Here is a 16267-nt window from a genome sequence, read left to right as displayed (position 1 = left end):
AGACCCAAGTAAACCTCCTCAGCAGGAGGAAGTGGTGCAAAGGAGCACAGATACGTCAGTTCTGGTATTGGTTCCAATGTGTAAACTGAAAGGCAGACATCCCTTCGACATCCAGATCAGACCCTGTACCAGTATAGTCATGGCCGTGGCGGGATCCAACTTCCAATGTGACAGGAAGCATCAGATCCAACAGGTCCACCAACTCCCACCAAACCCTAGGGTGGTTGGAGACCTATGTCTTTCCAAAGGACATTTTTGCTGTCCCCTATCATCACCCTCCCCCCTTGTGTCCCTCTTTATTCAGAGACATAGTTACTCCAGAGAAGGATACAAATCTGCTCTTCTCTGCCACCCACAAGCCTGAGTACCCAATCACCGGTACCGTTGGTTACACTGGTAGTTCAGGATCAGACTTTTTCATCCGTTGAGTCGGAAGTTCCAGAAGGACCCTAATCTTATCATTTAGAAACTGGCCCTCAGAATGGGGTTCCATTCTCCAACCAGATATGATTTTCCAAGACCCAGGTGCCACCTTGTGCCATGGGGTCTTCCTCAGCCACTTGATTCCTTATGCTGGGGTCATTGGGGCCCTTGTGATGCCTACTTTATGCTTCTGGGATCAGTAAGTAAGGCTCACGTGAGCCTTACTTACCATCTCCTGGCCAACACCAATTGGCCCCATCAGCGTATGAGGAAGATGAAGTTGAACTGGATCTGACATTTCTGATGATTTGGGAGCAATGTCATGATCTTCCCCAAATGAAGCAGTTACCCCATCTTTACCATCTCTGCCAGATGACCACAAGCAATATCAGGAGTTCCTACAAGGGGTGGTGTCTGAGCTCCAGATACAGCTTGAAGAGATTCAAGAGCCCTAACATAGATTTCTGGACATCTTGCAACACTCAAGTCCCTGTTGAGAGGCCTTCACGATAAATGGGGCCATCGTGAATACAGCTAGAACAGTGTGGCACACTCCCGCTTCTTGAGCTCCCAATGCAAAGAGAGCTGAGATATGCTACTTCATTCCATGTAAGGGGGAAGAGTTTCTATTCTCTTGCACATGGCCCAACTCTCTGGTGGGTACAAGCAGCTACCGAAAGATCCAATGCAACATTCCAAAACTATATCCTTGGACAAGGGTGTTAAACAGCTCAGCCTCCTAAGGAGAAAAGTCTTCTCTTCCCCATCTCTCCAATTTGGAATGTCAAGTTATCAGGCCCTTCTAACTAAATACAACTTCATTAATCATGCTTGTTGTTGGATTTTAAGGACAAGCTCTCTCAGGAAGATAGACCTCAGTTCCAGTCCATAATTGATGAAGGCAAGCTAGTGGCCAAAACCTCTCTCCAGACTGCAGTAGATCCTGCGCAGGTTATGGCCATTGCCATGAGGAGGAATTCTGGGTTACAATCCTCAGGTTTTCCTGGAGAGGTGCAGAATACAATTCAAGATTTGTCCTTTGATACAGTTAAATTACTCTGTGAAAAGGGGATGCTTCTCTTCACTCTTTCAAGGACTCAAAGACAATGCTTTGTTTTCTGAGTATCTATACCCCTGCCTTTAAGAGAAAGCATCATAAGCAGGAGTACAGAGCAAGACTACCTCTTTAACCATTTTACCACCAGTGCTTCCAGGAACCACCACTCAAACAACAGAGGGTACAAAGGCCTAAGTACACAGCTCCTGCAACATCCATTGCCATACTTCACGCTAACCTGCGGACGAAGAATTTCTTGTGACGGGACTGTCAAGATCCATTGCCCCTCAGGTTTTTTTGGAGACCCACAACTGGAGAGCTTTAACAACAGACAAACGAGCGCTGGAAATCATTCACTGTGGCTATTTGATTGAGCTTCTGTCAACCCCAACCCATAAAACCCTTTTATGGGTCCTTTTCAGGGACAAATCTCGTGAGCAAATTCTGTGTCAAGAAGTGGACTCATTTCTCCACTGGGGAGCCATAGAAAGAGTTCCACCTCAACATCGAGGGAAAGCATTCTATTCCCCTTACTTCTTAGTCCCCAAAAAGAAAGGGGGATGGAGATTGATTCTCAACCTATGGTGACTAAATGTATTTATATGAAAATTAAAATTTTGCATGGTCATATTGGTATCAGTAATTCCCTCTCTGGACAAGGCCACGTGGTTCGTGGCTCTAGACTTGAAAGATGTATACTTTCATATAGACATTCACCCAGCTCACAGAAGGTTTCTCCTTGGTCATAACCATTAACAATTCAGAATCCTTCTATTGAGACTAGCTATGGCACCCAGGATCCTTATGAAGGTCTTTTGAGTGGTGGGAGCTTGGATGAGAAGAAATGGTCTTCCCATAGCTTGATGACCAGCTTCTTACAGACAGATAATACAAGGAAATCCAGTTAGCAACCCAATTCCTCTACCATCTGCTATTTTCTCGGGTAATTTATGTCAACCACAAAAAGGTTTTATGGACCCCCAGTAGGTCCATAAACAAGTCCAGAACAAGTGTATACATTTTTGATGTACACAGCAACACCTCTTCCCTTTTCCCCCCGCTTCTTCTTCCTGAATAAGATATAACTCTCCATACCACCAAATCTCAGTGATAACAGTTAAGTCTTAATATAGCTTATGTACTAATTCTTCCAGTTCTTCCTGTTTATTCCCCATACTCCTTGCATTTGTGTATCCCTTATTGCTTCTTGAAACTATTGTAATTGTCCATTTTCCCTCTCCTATCCCCCTAGCATCTAGCCCTCTATGAAGGTCATTTTTTTTAATATACTGACCTGTGGGCTTTTTTCATCTGCCCCCTTTGAACCTATTTTAAAGCCTTCCTCATAGGTTGGCAAGTCAGTGTCCAAAGATGCTCCTCTTCTTGGTCAGGTGGACTACATCTCTTACCAATAGTCCTCCTTCCTGAATGGCATCCCATTGTTGAGGAAGCCAACGTCCTCCGATCAATACCATCTTTGCAGCCATTCTTTCATCTCCAGGATGCATGAGTATGTCCTTGCCTAGGCCCTTAAGATTCAGTCTTTCATATTCCCATAACTAATCTCCACTGGAAATTCCTGAGATTTGCTGTTAGAGACCATTTTTAATTCTCATCTCTTCCCATCAGATTTTCATTTCTCTTCCCCTAAGTTTTTTTTCAAAGGTCTTGATAGTGGATTCTGTTATCTTAAGACAGAAGAAAATGTACTTGAAAATTTATCTAGATGAATGAATAGCTTACTTCTCTTAGTCTTCGGGTTATAATCAGGAGACGAGGGCTCTAACTTTATCTAGACAACTGATTTTTTTTAGTCTGTCAGAGGAGAGGATCAGCAAGTTGATTGATGTCTGCTCAAACTTCATCAAGAGAAATTGTTCAGTTGTGAGGGGTAATGTTCTCCATGATGCACAATACCACGGGCCAGTTGCCACTGCCAATCAGTGATCATAGTTGTGATGGGTTTGGTCACAGATATCCCCGTGGGATTGTCACCTGGTGTACTGAAATTACCTCTGAGCCTGTTTTCCCTGCCAGTTTGGAACTTCCAGAACCCTGCCTTTTGAGCCAGACATGCTAGCCTTCTGCAACACAGACCCAGGGTCTGGGCCACACCCCTAAAGCTGCAGGCTTTAGGTGAAAACAGCTCTGCAGGTTACCTGACTCCAGCACCCAGACACATAGCTCCCAATGGGATCCAAACCCCAAGTAAATCCATTTTACTCTGTATAAAGCTTATACATGGTAAACTCATAAATTGTCTGCCCTTCTATAACACTGATGGAGAGATATGCACAGCTGTTTTCTCCCCCAGGCATTAATCACTTATTCTGGGTTTACTAATAAACAAAAGTGATTTTATTAAGTATAAAAAGTAGGATTTAAGAGGTTCCAAGTAATAACAGACAGAACAAAGTAAGTTACCAAGCAAAATAAAGCAAAAACACGCAAGTCTAAGCCTAATACATTAAGAAACTGATTACAGGTAATATCTCCCCCTCAGAGATGTTCCAATAAGCTTCTTTCACAGACTAGACTCCTTCCTAAACTGGGCCCAATCCTTTCCTCTGGTACAGTCCTTGTTAGTTCCAGCAGCCATCTCAGGTGGTAACCAGGGGTTTTCTTAAGACTGGCCTCCCTTTGTCCTGTTCCACCCCCTTTTATAGCTTTGGCACAAGGTGGGAATCTTTTATTAAACTGATATTGACTATGTGGAAGTGAACATCAAGCTTTATTAACGTGAGAAGTAAATATTGACACAGGTGAAACTTAAAACAATATATAACTTGAGGGGCAATAAATCTTGATGTTCACCCCAGGAAGACTTCCTTACATTCTAGCATACTTTCAGAATATCTAGAAAGCTTTCTATCATAGTCATGAAATAAATTCCATGGTATTTAAATTTACATTCTAAATGGTAGACAAAGTTAGAAATTAAAAAAAAAAAAAAATCACCCTGAAGCAATCAGGAAGCAGAAGTTTGTAATCTGATTGAATCATGAATCCTGCCAGTGCTGTCTTCTGACTGTTCAGGAGCAAAGCAGGATGCACTGATGTGCACATTAATTGCAGTCTAGTTAATATTCTTTTGCAGGTTCTTGCTCACGTCAATTCCAAGTAGGTGTGTGTGCACTGCATGCACAATCATCGGAAAGTTTTCCCCTAGCGGTACCCGTCGGGTTGGCTGTGGAGCCCCCTGGAGTGGCGCCCTTATGGCGGTGAATATAGGTCTCTGCCGACCCGCCACCTCTTCAGTTCCTTCTTACCACCAGTGACAGTCGTTGGAGCTACTTCGTTCTCTTGCCTTGGGCAAGCTCTTCTCCTAGCGAACAGTTGTTCTTTTATTGTATATAGTTCTACTTAGTGTAAATTCAAACATCAATTTTCAGTTTTCTTACTCCCCTCTGGGGACTGGGGCATGCCTCGGTCTCAAGGCTTCAAACCCTGCCGGTCTTGCCAGAAGCCTATGCTCAGGGGAGATCCTCATGACTCATGCTTAAAGTGCTTGAGGGAAGCCCACCAGACTGACAAGTGCAAGATCTGCAGGAGCATCTGTCCAAAGACTAAGAAGGAGAGAGGCTTTAGACTTAAGCTCCTCCTTATGGAGTCGGCTCTCTGTCCCAGCCAGCTCCAACCACATTGGGATCCAAGCCCAGCGTTTCAGTATAGAGCACACCGGCCTCAGTAAGCGAGGCTGTGGTGCCAGTGAAGAACTCTGGGTCCAGAGACCCGCAGCACCAACTCCGGCACCAAAGACAAGTTTGCCGACTTCTCAGCACTGATCTCACTCACAAGTGCCGCATAAGAAGCGGAGAAGAGCCGAAAAGGAGCGCTCGCTGACAGTCCGAGCAGTGGAACACGAGGGTGCCTGCGGAGTGCGTCCCACATCGGGACACTCATTTCCTGCTCAGGGACAGCCAGTACCATTGATTCCAGCTGCCCAGGGGGAACTGTTGAGTCCAATCCCATTGGACTCCCCAGGATGGGAGAGCCAAATTGGGGAGTTGGACATGCCGTCCACTCCTGACACATTTGAGACTGCCAGGGACCTCAGAGAGAGCACTCCCCGGAGCTGGCAGAGCTGACAGCACCGGCAGCTCCAGCATGGTGCAGGGGGGCTGGACTATGCAAGGGCAAACTAGCCATACTACAACACCAGTTGTCCTCGCCTTGGCACCGATCACCAGGACCATCCCTCACGACACTGCTGTGGAGACCGAGATCAGACTCATCCTCGGAGTTGGAGCTGGAGTCAGACATTTCCAGATGCAGCCAGCACCGGTCTCGTCACTCCAGGCATAACAAGACACAGCAACTTCCAATGATGCCCTGGCCACCATAGTGGCAGGCACCTGCTCAGTGGCCATTTTGAACCCCACGGGCGTATCATCAAGCTCAGGGGCCAAGGCCCAGGTCCCTTTCAATGGCATCGGACAGATGGGGACCTCCATCTGCCTCCATGGTGAGGGAACCTCCAAGGGGTTCCGAGCCCAGCATCTGGGCTGGCACTGGACCCAGCACCGAATTCGCATCCGGCACCGCATCTGCCACTGCACAGGAAGCTCCTGCACGGGAGGACCTCCGTGAGTTGGAAGGTCAGGAGGACCCTGTGCCTATGAGGGCTTCTTCATCCTCCTCCCCAGACAAGGCAGTAGCAAGCTCATCTGCCTCCTTACCGGCTTTGGACAATAGAGCCCACCAGGAGCTGCTCAGAAGAGTAGCCCAAAATCTGGGCCTGCAAATGGAGGTGTCAGAAGAAATGGACCCTATGGTGGATATTCTGATGCCAGAAGGTCCTTCCAACATGGCCTTGCCGTTGATCAAGACCATCCACAATACTACCAAGTCCCTCTGGCACACTCCTGCTTCTATTTTTCCCGCAGCTAAAGGGGTGGAAAGGAAGTACTTTGTACCCTTTAAGGGGTTCGAATACCTTTTCACCCACCCTCAGCTGGGCATGCTGGTCGGGCATGCGGCCAATGCCAAAGAAAGGCAGGGTCACCAGGGCCCCAGTCCAAAGTCTAAAGAGGCAAAGAAGCTGGACCTCTTTGGCTGTAAGGTCTGTTCTACTGGGGGGCTCCAGCTTCGAATCGCCAGTCAGCAGGCAGTTAGTTTCTACCGTTTTAACTCTTGGAATTCCCTGTCCAACTTTTAAGGAGCTACTTCCATCTGACTCCCGCTCCGACTTTCGGGCAGTCCTGAAGGAAAGCAAGACCATTGCAAGGACTTCCTTGCAGGCTGCATTAGACTCAGCGGACTCAGCCACCTGTACAATGTCCACGGCCATTGTCATGTGGTACAGCTTGTGGCTACAAGTCTCGGGCCTCTCCCAGGAGGTCCAACAGACTATCCAGGACCTGCCCTTCGATGGTGCGGGTCTCTTCGCTGAGCAGACAGACTCTAGGCTCCATAGTTTCAAGGACTCTAGAGCAACCTTAAAGTCCTTGGGGGCTTCATACGCCGGCCCCGCAAAGAAAGCATTTCAAGCCTCAGCCCCCCCCCTTGCTTCTACCCCTCTCAGCTGAGGCAAGACTATAACAGGAGACGGGGTAGGAATAATAGGAGAAGGCCTCTTCAGTCACCCTCTAGCCAGGGCCATGGCTTGGAGAGACAGTCGCCGGCTCCTAAGAAAAAATTCTGAAGGTGCGCCCAGGGACATCGCACCAGTCCATATCCCGGATCCTTCCCCTCCTTTTGTAAACCGTCTATCCCATTTCTACCATGCTTGGGTCCAAATAACATCAGATGAGCATGGTAGTATTGGGATATTCTCTCCAATTCTGTATCCTCCCACCCACCTTCCCCGTCCCTCTTCTGGACCCTTCTCACAAGCAAACTCTAGTGCAGGGGGTGCAAACACGCCTACAACTCGTGGCAGCAGAAGAGGTACCTATGGAGTTCGGGGGCATGGGATTCTATTCCCATTACTTCCTAATCCCCAAGGCCAAGGGTTGGCTCCGGCCTATTCTCAACCTGTGAAACCTCAACAGATTAATGAAGAAGCTGAAGTTTCGCATGGTCTCCTTGGCTTCCATCATTCCCTCTCTGGATCCAGGGGACTGGTAACCATTCTTGACTTGAAGGACACATACTTCCATGTATCCATAATCCTGTCCCACAGACGTTTCCTTCTATTTGTGGTCAACAATACAGCAGCTCTTCATCGCTATTGCCGAAAGAATGAAGGGTCTCCCTGTTTCCTCTCAGAGAATCTCTTCTTTTATCATGGTCTGCATCAGAACGTGCTATGACCTAGCAAAGATTCCGGCCCCAGCATTGACAGCACGCTCCACAAGAGCACAGGCTTCATCTGCAGCATTCCTGGTGCAGGTCTCCATTCAGGACATCTGCAGGGCAGAGATGTGGTTGTCTGTTCACACTTTTATGTTGCACTACACCATCACTCAGCAGGCTAGAGTGATGCTGCATTTGGTAGAGCCATGCTACAATCGACAGCTTGGTGAACTTTGACCCCTCCTCTGGGGTACTACTTGGGAGTCACCTACTTGTAATTGACGTGAGCAATCATTCGAAAAAGAAAAAGCAGTTATCTACCTTTCGTAACTGTTGTTCTTCGAGATGTGTTGCTCACGTCCATTCCAAGACCCACCCGCCTCTCCTCTGTCAGAGTATCTGGCAAGAAAGAACTGAAGAGGCAGCGGGTCAGCAAGGACCTATATTCACTGGCATAAGGGCACCACTCCAGCTGGCTCCACAGTCAACCCGACTGGTACCGCTAGGATCATGCATGCGAAGCGCACGCACCTACTTGGAATTGACATGAGCAATACCTCTCGAAGAACAACAGTTACGAAAGATAGGTAACCATTTTTTTTTCCAGGCTGTATTACTGACCTCTGAAGAAACAAACCATAGACTCTGACTTGTCAACATCAATTTTCAGTTAAGGTTTTCACGTTGTGTGTAACAGTCTACTTTCATTGTCATGATTTTTTTTAACAAAATGTTCATGTAACATAGTACATGTAATAATATTTACTTCTACATTTTATTACTAATTTTTTTTAGCTCTGGCCCTGTCCTTCGAATCATTCTTCACTGATTTTTTTTCTATACTGTATATTTTGCCATAGCAACAGTAAGTAATAGGTATCTGTGTCTCATCCTGTGAGCATGCTGACCATACTAACCATGAGAACTCACTTAAAATCTGTAAATGACAGTATTTTGAAAGTTATATATTTATATATATCAATCAATCATATTTGGTAATCTAGTTTTTGAAAAAAAAACAAATTAATATAAGTATATGTATTCTCTGAATGACAACAGGCACATATGTTAAATATGTTTGTCATTTTTGGATTTTATACATTGCTTGTGTATTGCTGTTTTAAATCTGTCTCCTTCATAACCCTATACTCTGTTTCTGTATCCTAATACAGATGTGTTTTTTTTTTTTAAAAAGTTAAGTCCGGTACTGTTTTCACCTAAGGTAACTGCATAATTGATCAAATTAATCCCTGATGCAACTCTGACTTCAGCAGAGCTGCACCAGGGATGAATTTGGCCAGGATATCGTAATTAAATATACTGTGGGAAATCTGAAGTATTTCAGAGTAACGACAAAAAAATGTACCGGTATTCTGCGTATCTTTTTTTCTTTTACACATTTTATTCCTGCAACTGCACTGTCCAGATTATGGCTTTTTGTTAATGTATTTAGTATTGAATTATGTTGTAAAATCATAGGAGTTATAGATGGAAAAGGCCTGAGAGATCATCACATCCATCTTACTATTGCGAGCTTCTTTGTCAAATCAATTAAGATTTTTTTTTCGGTGTGTTTATCAAATAGTCAACACATTTTTTGTGAATTAGCGTGAATGCTATGGCCAGTTTGTGTTTGACTTGCGTTTCTGTAAAGGTTCTTACTGCAGGGGTTTGCAATATGGTATGTCTATTTTTCTTTTGTATACTTCATTAAGAATGAGGATTCTTCCCTCATAAGACTTGAATGTCTTGATAGTTTCTTTAAGTTTCTCACAGCTGTTCTTTTTAATAATTTAAAAGAAGGCAAACCAGTTTCCACATACTCTATGTGTAGTTTCTGCTTATCAGTTTCATTGAGGCACTGAATCATGGCAAGGAAGATTAACCTTAGCTTCCCCACATGAATGACAACTTACTTTCTTTTTTTGATATCTAATATCTGCTACAAGTATATCAGGAATGACAGCACTTACAGCTCATAAAATAAATAAATATCAAAACATCAGTGATTCATCATTTTTTGAAAGTTAAAGAAATTAAAAACAAAACTCAAAACGCATCATATTTAATACATGTAAACTAATTATAATAAATACATGCTTTATTTTAAACACTATGCCAGAGGGGGTTCATTTATGCACTTATTTAGGTCAGTACTTTTCCTCCATCCTTGCTTTGTCATTTTTAAAGGCCTGATATAATATCCATTGAAGTCAATGGAAAGACCCCTATTGACTTTACTGGGCTTTCGATGAAGTCCTAAATGCTGGATGGTAAAATCTACATTAATTTGTTTGAAATCCAGACAGACCAACCCCTTTAGTGCTTTAGTATTAATTAAACTTGACTTGCATAAAATATCAGTTCTTTAGTGGCACACATATTGTTTCATGGAAGGTTTGGCAGGTGAGCATAAAATTGCAGCTCAGTCAAGAACTGCAACATCAAGACAAGATGGCAGCAGTTAGCCCTTATGAAGCTTTAGAGTTGTTGGTTTTTTTTTAAACAAGTTTATGAGATGTTACAAAAATAAGGGTTCCTGACTTTAATCTGAAAGAGTTATATGAATTAATTAAATGGAATCTACATTACATTTAGTGATTTACATGTCAAATTTCCAGTGTATAAAATATACTGATCTACATGAGCACTAAATTGATCTAGTTTATTAAAATAGATTTATATACACACACACAGTCTCTCTCTCTCTCTCTCTCACACACACACACACACACACACACACACACACACACACACACACACACACACACACACACACACACACACACACACACACACACACACACACACACACACACACACACCATGGCCATGGACTATGTATAAAGAAATGAAAACTCTTGTCTAAAGATTAATCCTCATTTATAACCCACTTTCTGTTATGCCACATGTCATGAAATGTTAAAAAAAAGTCTGTGTATACAAGGCAGTATTGTAATAGATAGTGATAATTTTAATAACATTGGACTTCGGAATATTTTAATAAAGAGTAGTCCATTTTAAACATCAAAACCTCCTATTGCAGATTGCTTGATTTGGCATTTAAAGACTGGGATTGGTCATTTGATGATGTTGATGATATTGATGGTGATGACGATGTTTTTGATTTCTGAAGATGTAAAAGGGTAAATCAAAGTAGTGAGGAATGCATTGTTTGCCTTTTGAATAGAGCATGCTAGTTGGGTTTTGTTTTTCAAAGTAGAAAAAGTATGAGTGATCTCATTTTTAATATTATGCATTCAAAAATGAGATTTCATTGAGATGGAAAAAAATCAATTTTCAGAGGAGTCACTTTAACTAAAAATGTGTATTTGCGTTTTACATACGTGAGTTTAATTAGAGTTTTCTGTTCAGAATTCATGTCTATCTGCCCCAGTTGAGTGGAAAAAGAGATAACTGCTACCATCAGAGAATATACTTATAGGAGTGGTAGTACTGCTAACCTCTATAAACAAACCATTTTTGAGATGTAGAAATAAAATTGTCACATTTTAATCTTTATTTGACACACTGAAGATATGTCAGTTTGCAGTAAAAATGCCTTTTTAAAGTGTAAAGTGACTTGTCTATGGCTAGCAGACTTGAAACAAGAGCTTTGCATTGTGCATTTTCTACTAGTGCTATGAAATACAGATTTATGACTTGGCTTTGCTCTGTAGTGTTGTGCTTTTTGGGTTTCTAACAACGCACTTGAAAAAATTCTAAGTAAAATTGCATTGCTAATGCAGTGAGCTGAATTCCTTGAATGCTATTGTAAATATAAACCAGTTCTATTTATAATTAAGTAAAACTAGCTTAACTGAAAATGATCTAATTAGTTTGCAAACCTCCCCCCGGCCCCACACATCCCTCTGCCCTGTTTCCTGCCCCCATTGCTTCTTAACCATGGGGGGAGGGGTCACTGTATGCGGAGCTGCTCTCCCATCCACCCAACCCCCATGTGTCTGGACTCCCCCTCCCCCTCCCACCCATACCCAGGCCCCCTTCTGAACCTCACATCCTCCCCCACACACACACACCTGGACTCCCCCACCAAGTCCTATCCCCCCGCATCCAGACCCATCCCTGAACCCAGACCACTCCCTGCTGAGCCTTACACACTTGAAACTCCACCCAAATGAGCCCCACTCTTATGCACCTGGACCATCCCGATGAGCCATCCAGACCCCCACCCCCAAGCTCCACTCCCTCAACACCTGGAGCCCCTGATGAGCCCTCTATACCCAGACCCCCCGGCTGAGCCCCAGCTACCTTCACTTGGTCCCCTCCTGCATGGTCCCATTGTCCCTGCACTCAGAGCCCCTCTCCCCAATGAGCCCGTGTATTCAGATTGTACCTGGACCCCACCATTGAGCCACCCTCACCCAGATTGCCCCACATAGAATCCTCTCAACCCCAGACTTGGATCCCCCCACACTAAGCCCCTCCACACTTGGATCCTGCTGGTCTGAGCCTATCTGCCCACACCTAGTGTGCCAGGCGTGGTGGGGCAGGGCTCCAAGGTGTTTCTGGAGCAGGTCCGGCCCATGTGCTGTGTCATGGCCAGGTGCAGTCTCACTGCTGAGTATGTGTCCTGGCGGGGGAGGGGAGCTGCAGGGCAACCTCCCACTTCCATGCAGCCAGTAGCCTGTGCTCTCTGCTACCGTGCTGGAGCATCCACAATTCTTTATTGACAAATAACATTTGCAGAATTTTAAAATATTTTGCACAGAATTTGTATTTTTTGGCGCAGAATTCCCTCAGGAGAATGCTTAACTAACTGAATTATTAGTATCAGTAAAATGTAATTGTCTTAATCTCAGAATAAGTTTGAAATTGTGATGCATAGGATACAGGGTTTTTAAATCACATAATGCTATTTAGTGCAAATAAGTAGCATTTGTTGCAAGTGTGCAGAAGTGCATATTTAAAATAAAAATTAGGAGCAAATTTCTCTTTTCAGCAGAGGGACGTGCATTGCATTTACTGACCAAACCTTTCTTCTTTTTCAGCTAACTGCCTTCTGTGAATGCAGTCACTATTCAAGGTGATAATATTCTTCCCATTAAAACAAGACTGAAACATGATATCCCCAAATTTATTAAAATATATATATTTTCCTGAAAGACTGTGCTATATATATCAGAGGTTTACAATTTTTTGCTGCAATATAAATTACTAATCTCTGAGGGCTTTTTTATAATCCCTTGGGGTAACTGATCAAATGAGGACTGTTGGTAATAGTATAAGGATACTTTAGGTAACCTTTTAGAGTCTTGTTCCAAAAAAGTTTATCTTGGCAAGACACACACACTACATTTCACAAAAGAATTGAGAAGAGTGAAAATTAAAACTGAAGAAATTCATCTTTCAACTTTGATAGAGAGATGCCACCAGCATGTTTGCCAGAAAAGTAGGCGGGAAAGATCCACCACAGTGGTATAGACTGCATCTTTAAGAAGTGACCATTATACTGTGTATATATATTGTACTGTAATACTGCAAAAGGGTTTTAAAAACTTTCCACTTTATTTTTTTATGCATATTAATCAGATACCATTACTTACTGCAATTGCAACTATGCACTTGTGTAAAGCCATAATGTTGAAGTTAATATCATTCATACATGTTTATCAAAAGCTGCATGTCATTGTTGAGCAGCTAGTATAATGAGACGTTTGAAGTACATACTCATTTCAATTATTTCATAATGGGCAGTCCTATTTTACCTATCTGAATGCCTTAATTTAATTTTTTCAAGGTCTATGCCCATTCTCTGTATTTAAGGAAAAAAGAATGTTTACCAGCTCTTAGGATACAAATTTGCTTTGTGGCAGAAAAAATAGTGCACTATTTTTACACACAATTATATCAATGTCAGCCTATTTTGAATGTATATTGATTGGTTTTGGGGTGGGAGGGAGTATTGGTTACAGAAACAATAACTGATAGTATTGAAACTAATATAACTTTCATGTGTACATGTAACTTTTCATCCAGTCCTTTTTACAAACCTCAATATTAGTCATTGACTTTATATTACCCTTATTAAGTGCTATGAAATTTCATTTTGCCTTGTTTTGCGTACTCTCCTAGATGTGTTTTTATTTCTGGGGAAAAAAAGTCTGTGACTATTTTTACATTTTCACAGTACAATATCCAAGGACTGTCACAATCTTTAAAGAAAACTAAACAGACTGTAGATGTATTTTAAATTTTTGAATCCAGTTCTCTAGCACATAGCTGTAGGCATAGAAAAATATTTCAGTAGTGTGTTTTGAGAACTTATAGCTGGGAATAAAGGGCCTCAGAGGCACTTAATCTGATTTTTTTTTTTTTTTTTTACTTGGACTTGTACAAAAATATAATTTATGTGGGCTCGTTCATGCTGTGTTCATAATTATCCCAGAAAATGCATGTTTTATACAACTACAGGATGCTATGTTAAACATATTGACAGTAAAAAAAAAAAATGTAGCCTCCTACTTGGTCTCTTTTTTTATATATATATATTTATATATTGTGTGGTAGTGTGATAATTAAAAATATGATCTAACATTTCAAGGAAGGAAGACATTTCACTTGATCTTTTCTTTGGGAACAGTGTTGAGATGTTCAAAGGATAGGACCATGACTTGTATAACACTATCCTGAAGAGTGGATTTAGGACCACAGGAGTATTGAAAATGAATATAGTTACATTGTATTAGTGGTAATAAAATGTAACTTACCCAGTCTGCACTCAGTTTTATATTTATGCATTCTCAACCTAAAATGTTTGTGCATTCTTAAACTTAAAACTAAAATGTGTATATCATTTTAGTTAAAGTATTAGCCCAATGCACAGTAAAAGCTGTGTATCCTTTCCCTGCTTGTTGTGATTTACTGAAATAAAGCATATTTTAGGTAATGCATATTTGAAAACAAAACAAAATTTTAAAAATGTATACAATAAAACTGTTTCCATTCACTGAAAGCATAAATATTTTATATAAAAGATTTTGTTACATTGTGGGAAGTTCTATCCTATTCTGAATTGGAGAATATATATATATATATATAAAAAAATAAACTATCTGAGTAAGGTAAAATAGTTCCTGATGTTGACAAAGCTGGTAATTAATTGAAATATTTATATATAAAAGACAGCAATTGTTATGATCGTGTAAAAATGAAATCTGTCATTTAAGGGGAAAGTGTAAAAAAATCTAACTAAGGCCAGAAGGAGGTCCCTGGCAGCACAGCTCCCATGACAATATGGTAAGCAAGGCCCAGGAGCTGCTTGGGGCCAGAGCCACTGCAGTGTCTCCACATGGATGGCCCTAACCTCCCAAGAATCCCTATGGATCTGCCAAGTTTGGGGTAGCTTTTCTGTGGAAGGAACAACACCACACTCCAAGCATCATGTTACAGGGAATCTCCACAAAGAAATCATCCTGGGGATTTCCTCATAAGAAGTTCCTTCCTGTGGCTTTTTATAGGGGAGGGGATAATATGGCCTCTGAGAGCTAGCATTTTTATAACCAAGTTTAACCTTAAAAATCATTTGTGAAATATCCATCCTCCAAAGAGAGAATATACTGTGATTATCAGCCTCATCTTTGAGATGTGTATGTGTGTGTGTGTGTGTTGGTATGTACAGTACACAATAGTTGCTTGTTACATAGACAGTAAATTGTACTTAGTTTTGCCCTTGCAAGTAACTAATGTTACTGTGGAACTCCCTAATTATTCCCTGTACTAAGGAATAACACTAATTATCAGGGATCCTAGAAATCTGTTTGCCACGGAAAAACATGGCATTTGCATTTTTACAGAGACTCTTTAGTTTTTACATTTTGTGAAAAAACAAAAACAGAGTGAACTCCATTTATCTAAGCCTTCATTATCCAGCTCTCTGAATTAAAGGAACTGCCAGGGGCTGACAACATCGGGCGGCTGGTGGTTTGGTTAATACAGACAGTTGGGTAGTGGAGGTTTGGATAAACAGGGTTCTACTGTATATCAATAAAACATTGTGTTCAACTGCTACCCAGATGTATTGTGGCTAGGGAAACTAAAGTTCAGCGTTTTATTTTAATGGCAAAAAAAATAAGTAGATTGGGGGGGTGGTTATTGGAGACTTTTGTTTTTTTATCATGGAAAACTAGGATGCCTGCTAAAAATGTAATCTGGAATGAAAAATTATAAAGATTTTAATTACAATCACTGTAGACATACCTGCATATCAGCTTCCTTTTCCTTTGGAAGCTTGCTTTGTACAAAACGTTACCTTAACCTATGGATCTGATTACATTCTGTTCACAATCACACTTCCCCATAGCCCATGTTGGGTCTGTTTTATTCAGAATTGGGAAAGCTCATCCTTTAGTCAGTTTCGGAAATACTTGCCAAGACCATGTTGTTTGTTCTACTAATTCTGACCGTCATTGCAAACTTGACTTTTCTTTTAAAAGCATTTCTCTATAAACAAGATTAAGTGATTAAGACACAACATACAGCAGGTGCTTATTAATTTAATAAAGGCTACCGCCATTGGCATAATGTAAA

At 41.9% G+C, this 16267-nt stretch overlaps 1 protein-coding gene across 5 annotated transcripts in view; it reads left to right on the top strand.

Annotated features, from left to right (window-relative positions):
• The window catches only part of ROCK2 (Rho associated coiled-coil containing protein kinase 2), a 156696-nt gene extending 140429 nt beyond the window's left edge, over positions 1 to 16267 (top strand). For 2 of the 5 annotated variants that reach the window (XM_054022705.1, XM_054022709.1), the window contains 2 exons: positions 10764 to 10863; positions 12730 to 16267. In XM_054022705.1, the coding sequence (XP_053878680.1) occupies positions 10764 to 10851 (88 nt within the window). In that variant the 3' untranslated portion in view covers positions 10852 to 10863; positions 12730 to 16267. Of the gene's footprint in view, positions 1 to 8512; positions 8583 to 10763; positions 10864 to 12729 lie in introns of those variants that run through there. The other 3 variants (XM_054022706.1, XM_054022707.1, XM_054022708.1) reach the window with 3 other exon arrangements.

The sequence above is a fragment of the Malaclemys terrapin genome, chromosome 3 (assembly GCF_027887155.1).
Source record: "Malaclemys terrapin pileata isolate rMalTer1 chromosome 3, rMalTer1.hap1, whole genome shotgun sequence".
NCBI classification, from domain to species: Eukaryota; Metazoa; Chordata; order Testudines; family Emydidae; genus Malaclemys; species Malaclemys terrapin.
The sequence above is the reverse complement of the archived record's forward strand: the minus strand, read 5'-3'. Positions and strand labels throughout refer to the sequence as shown.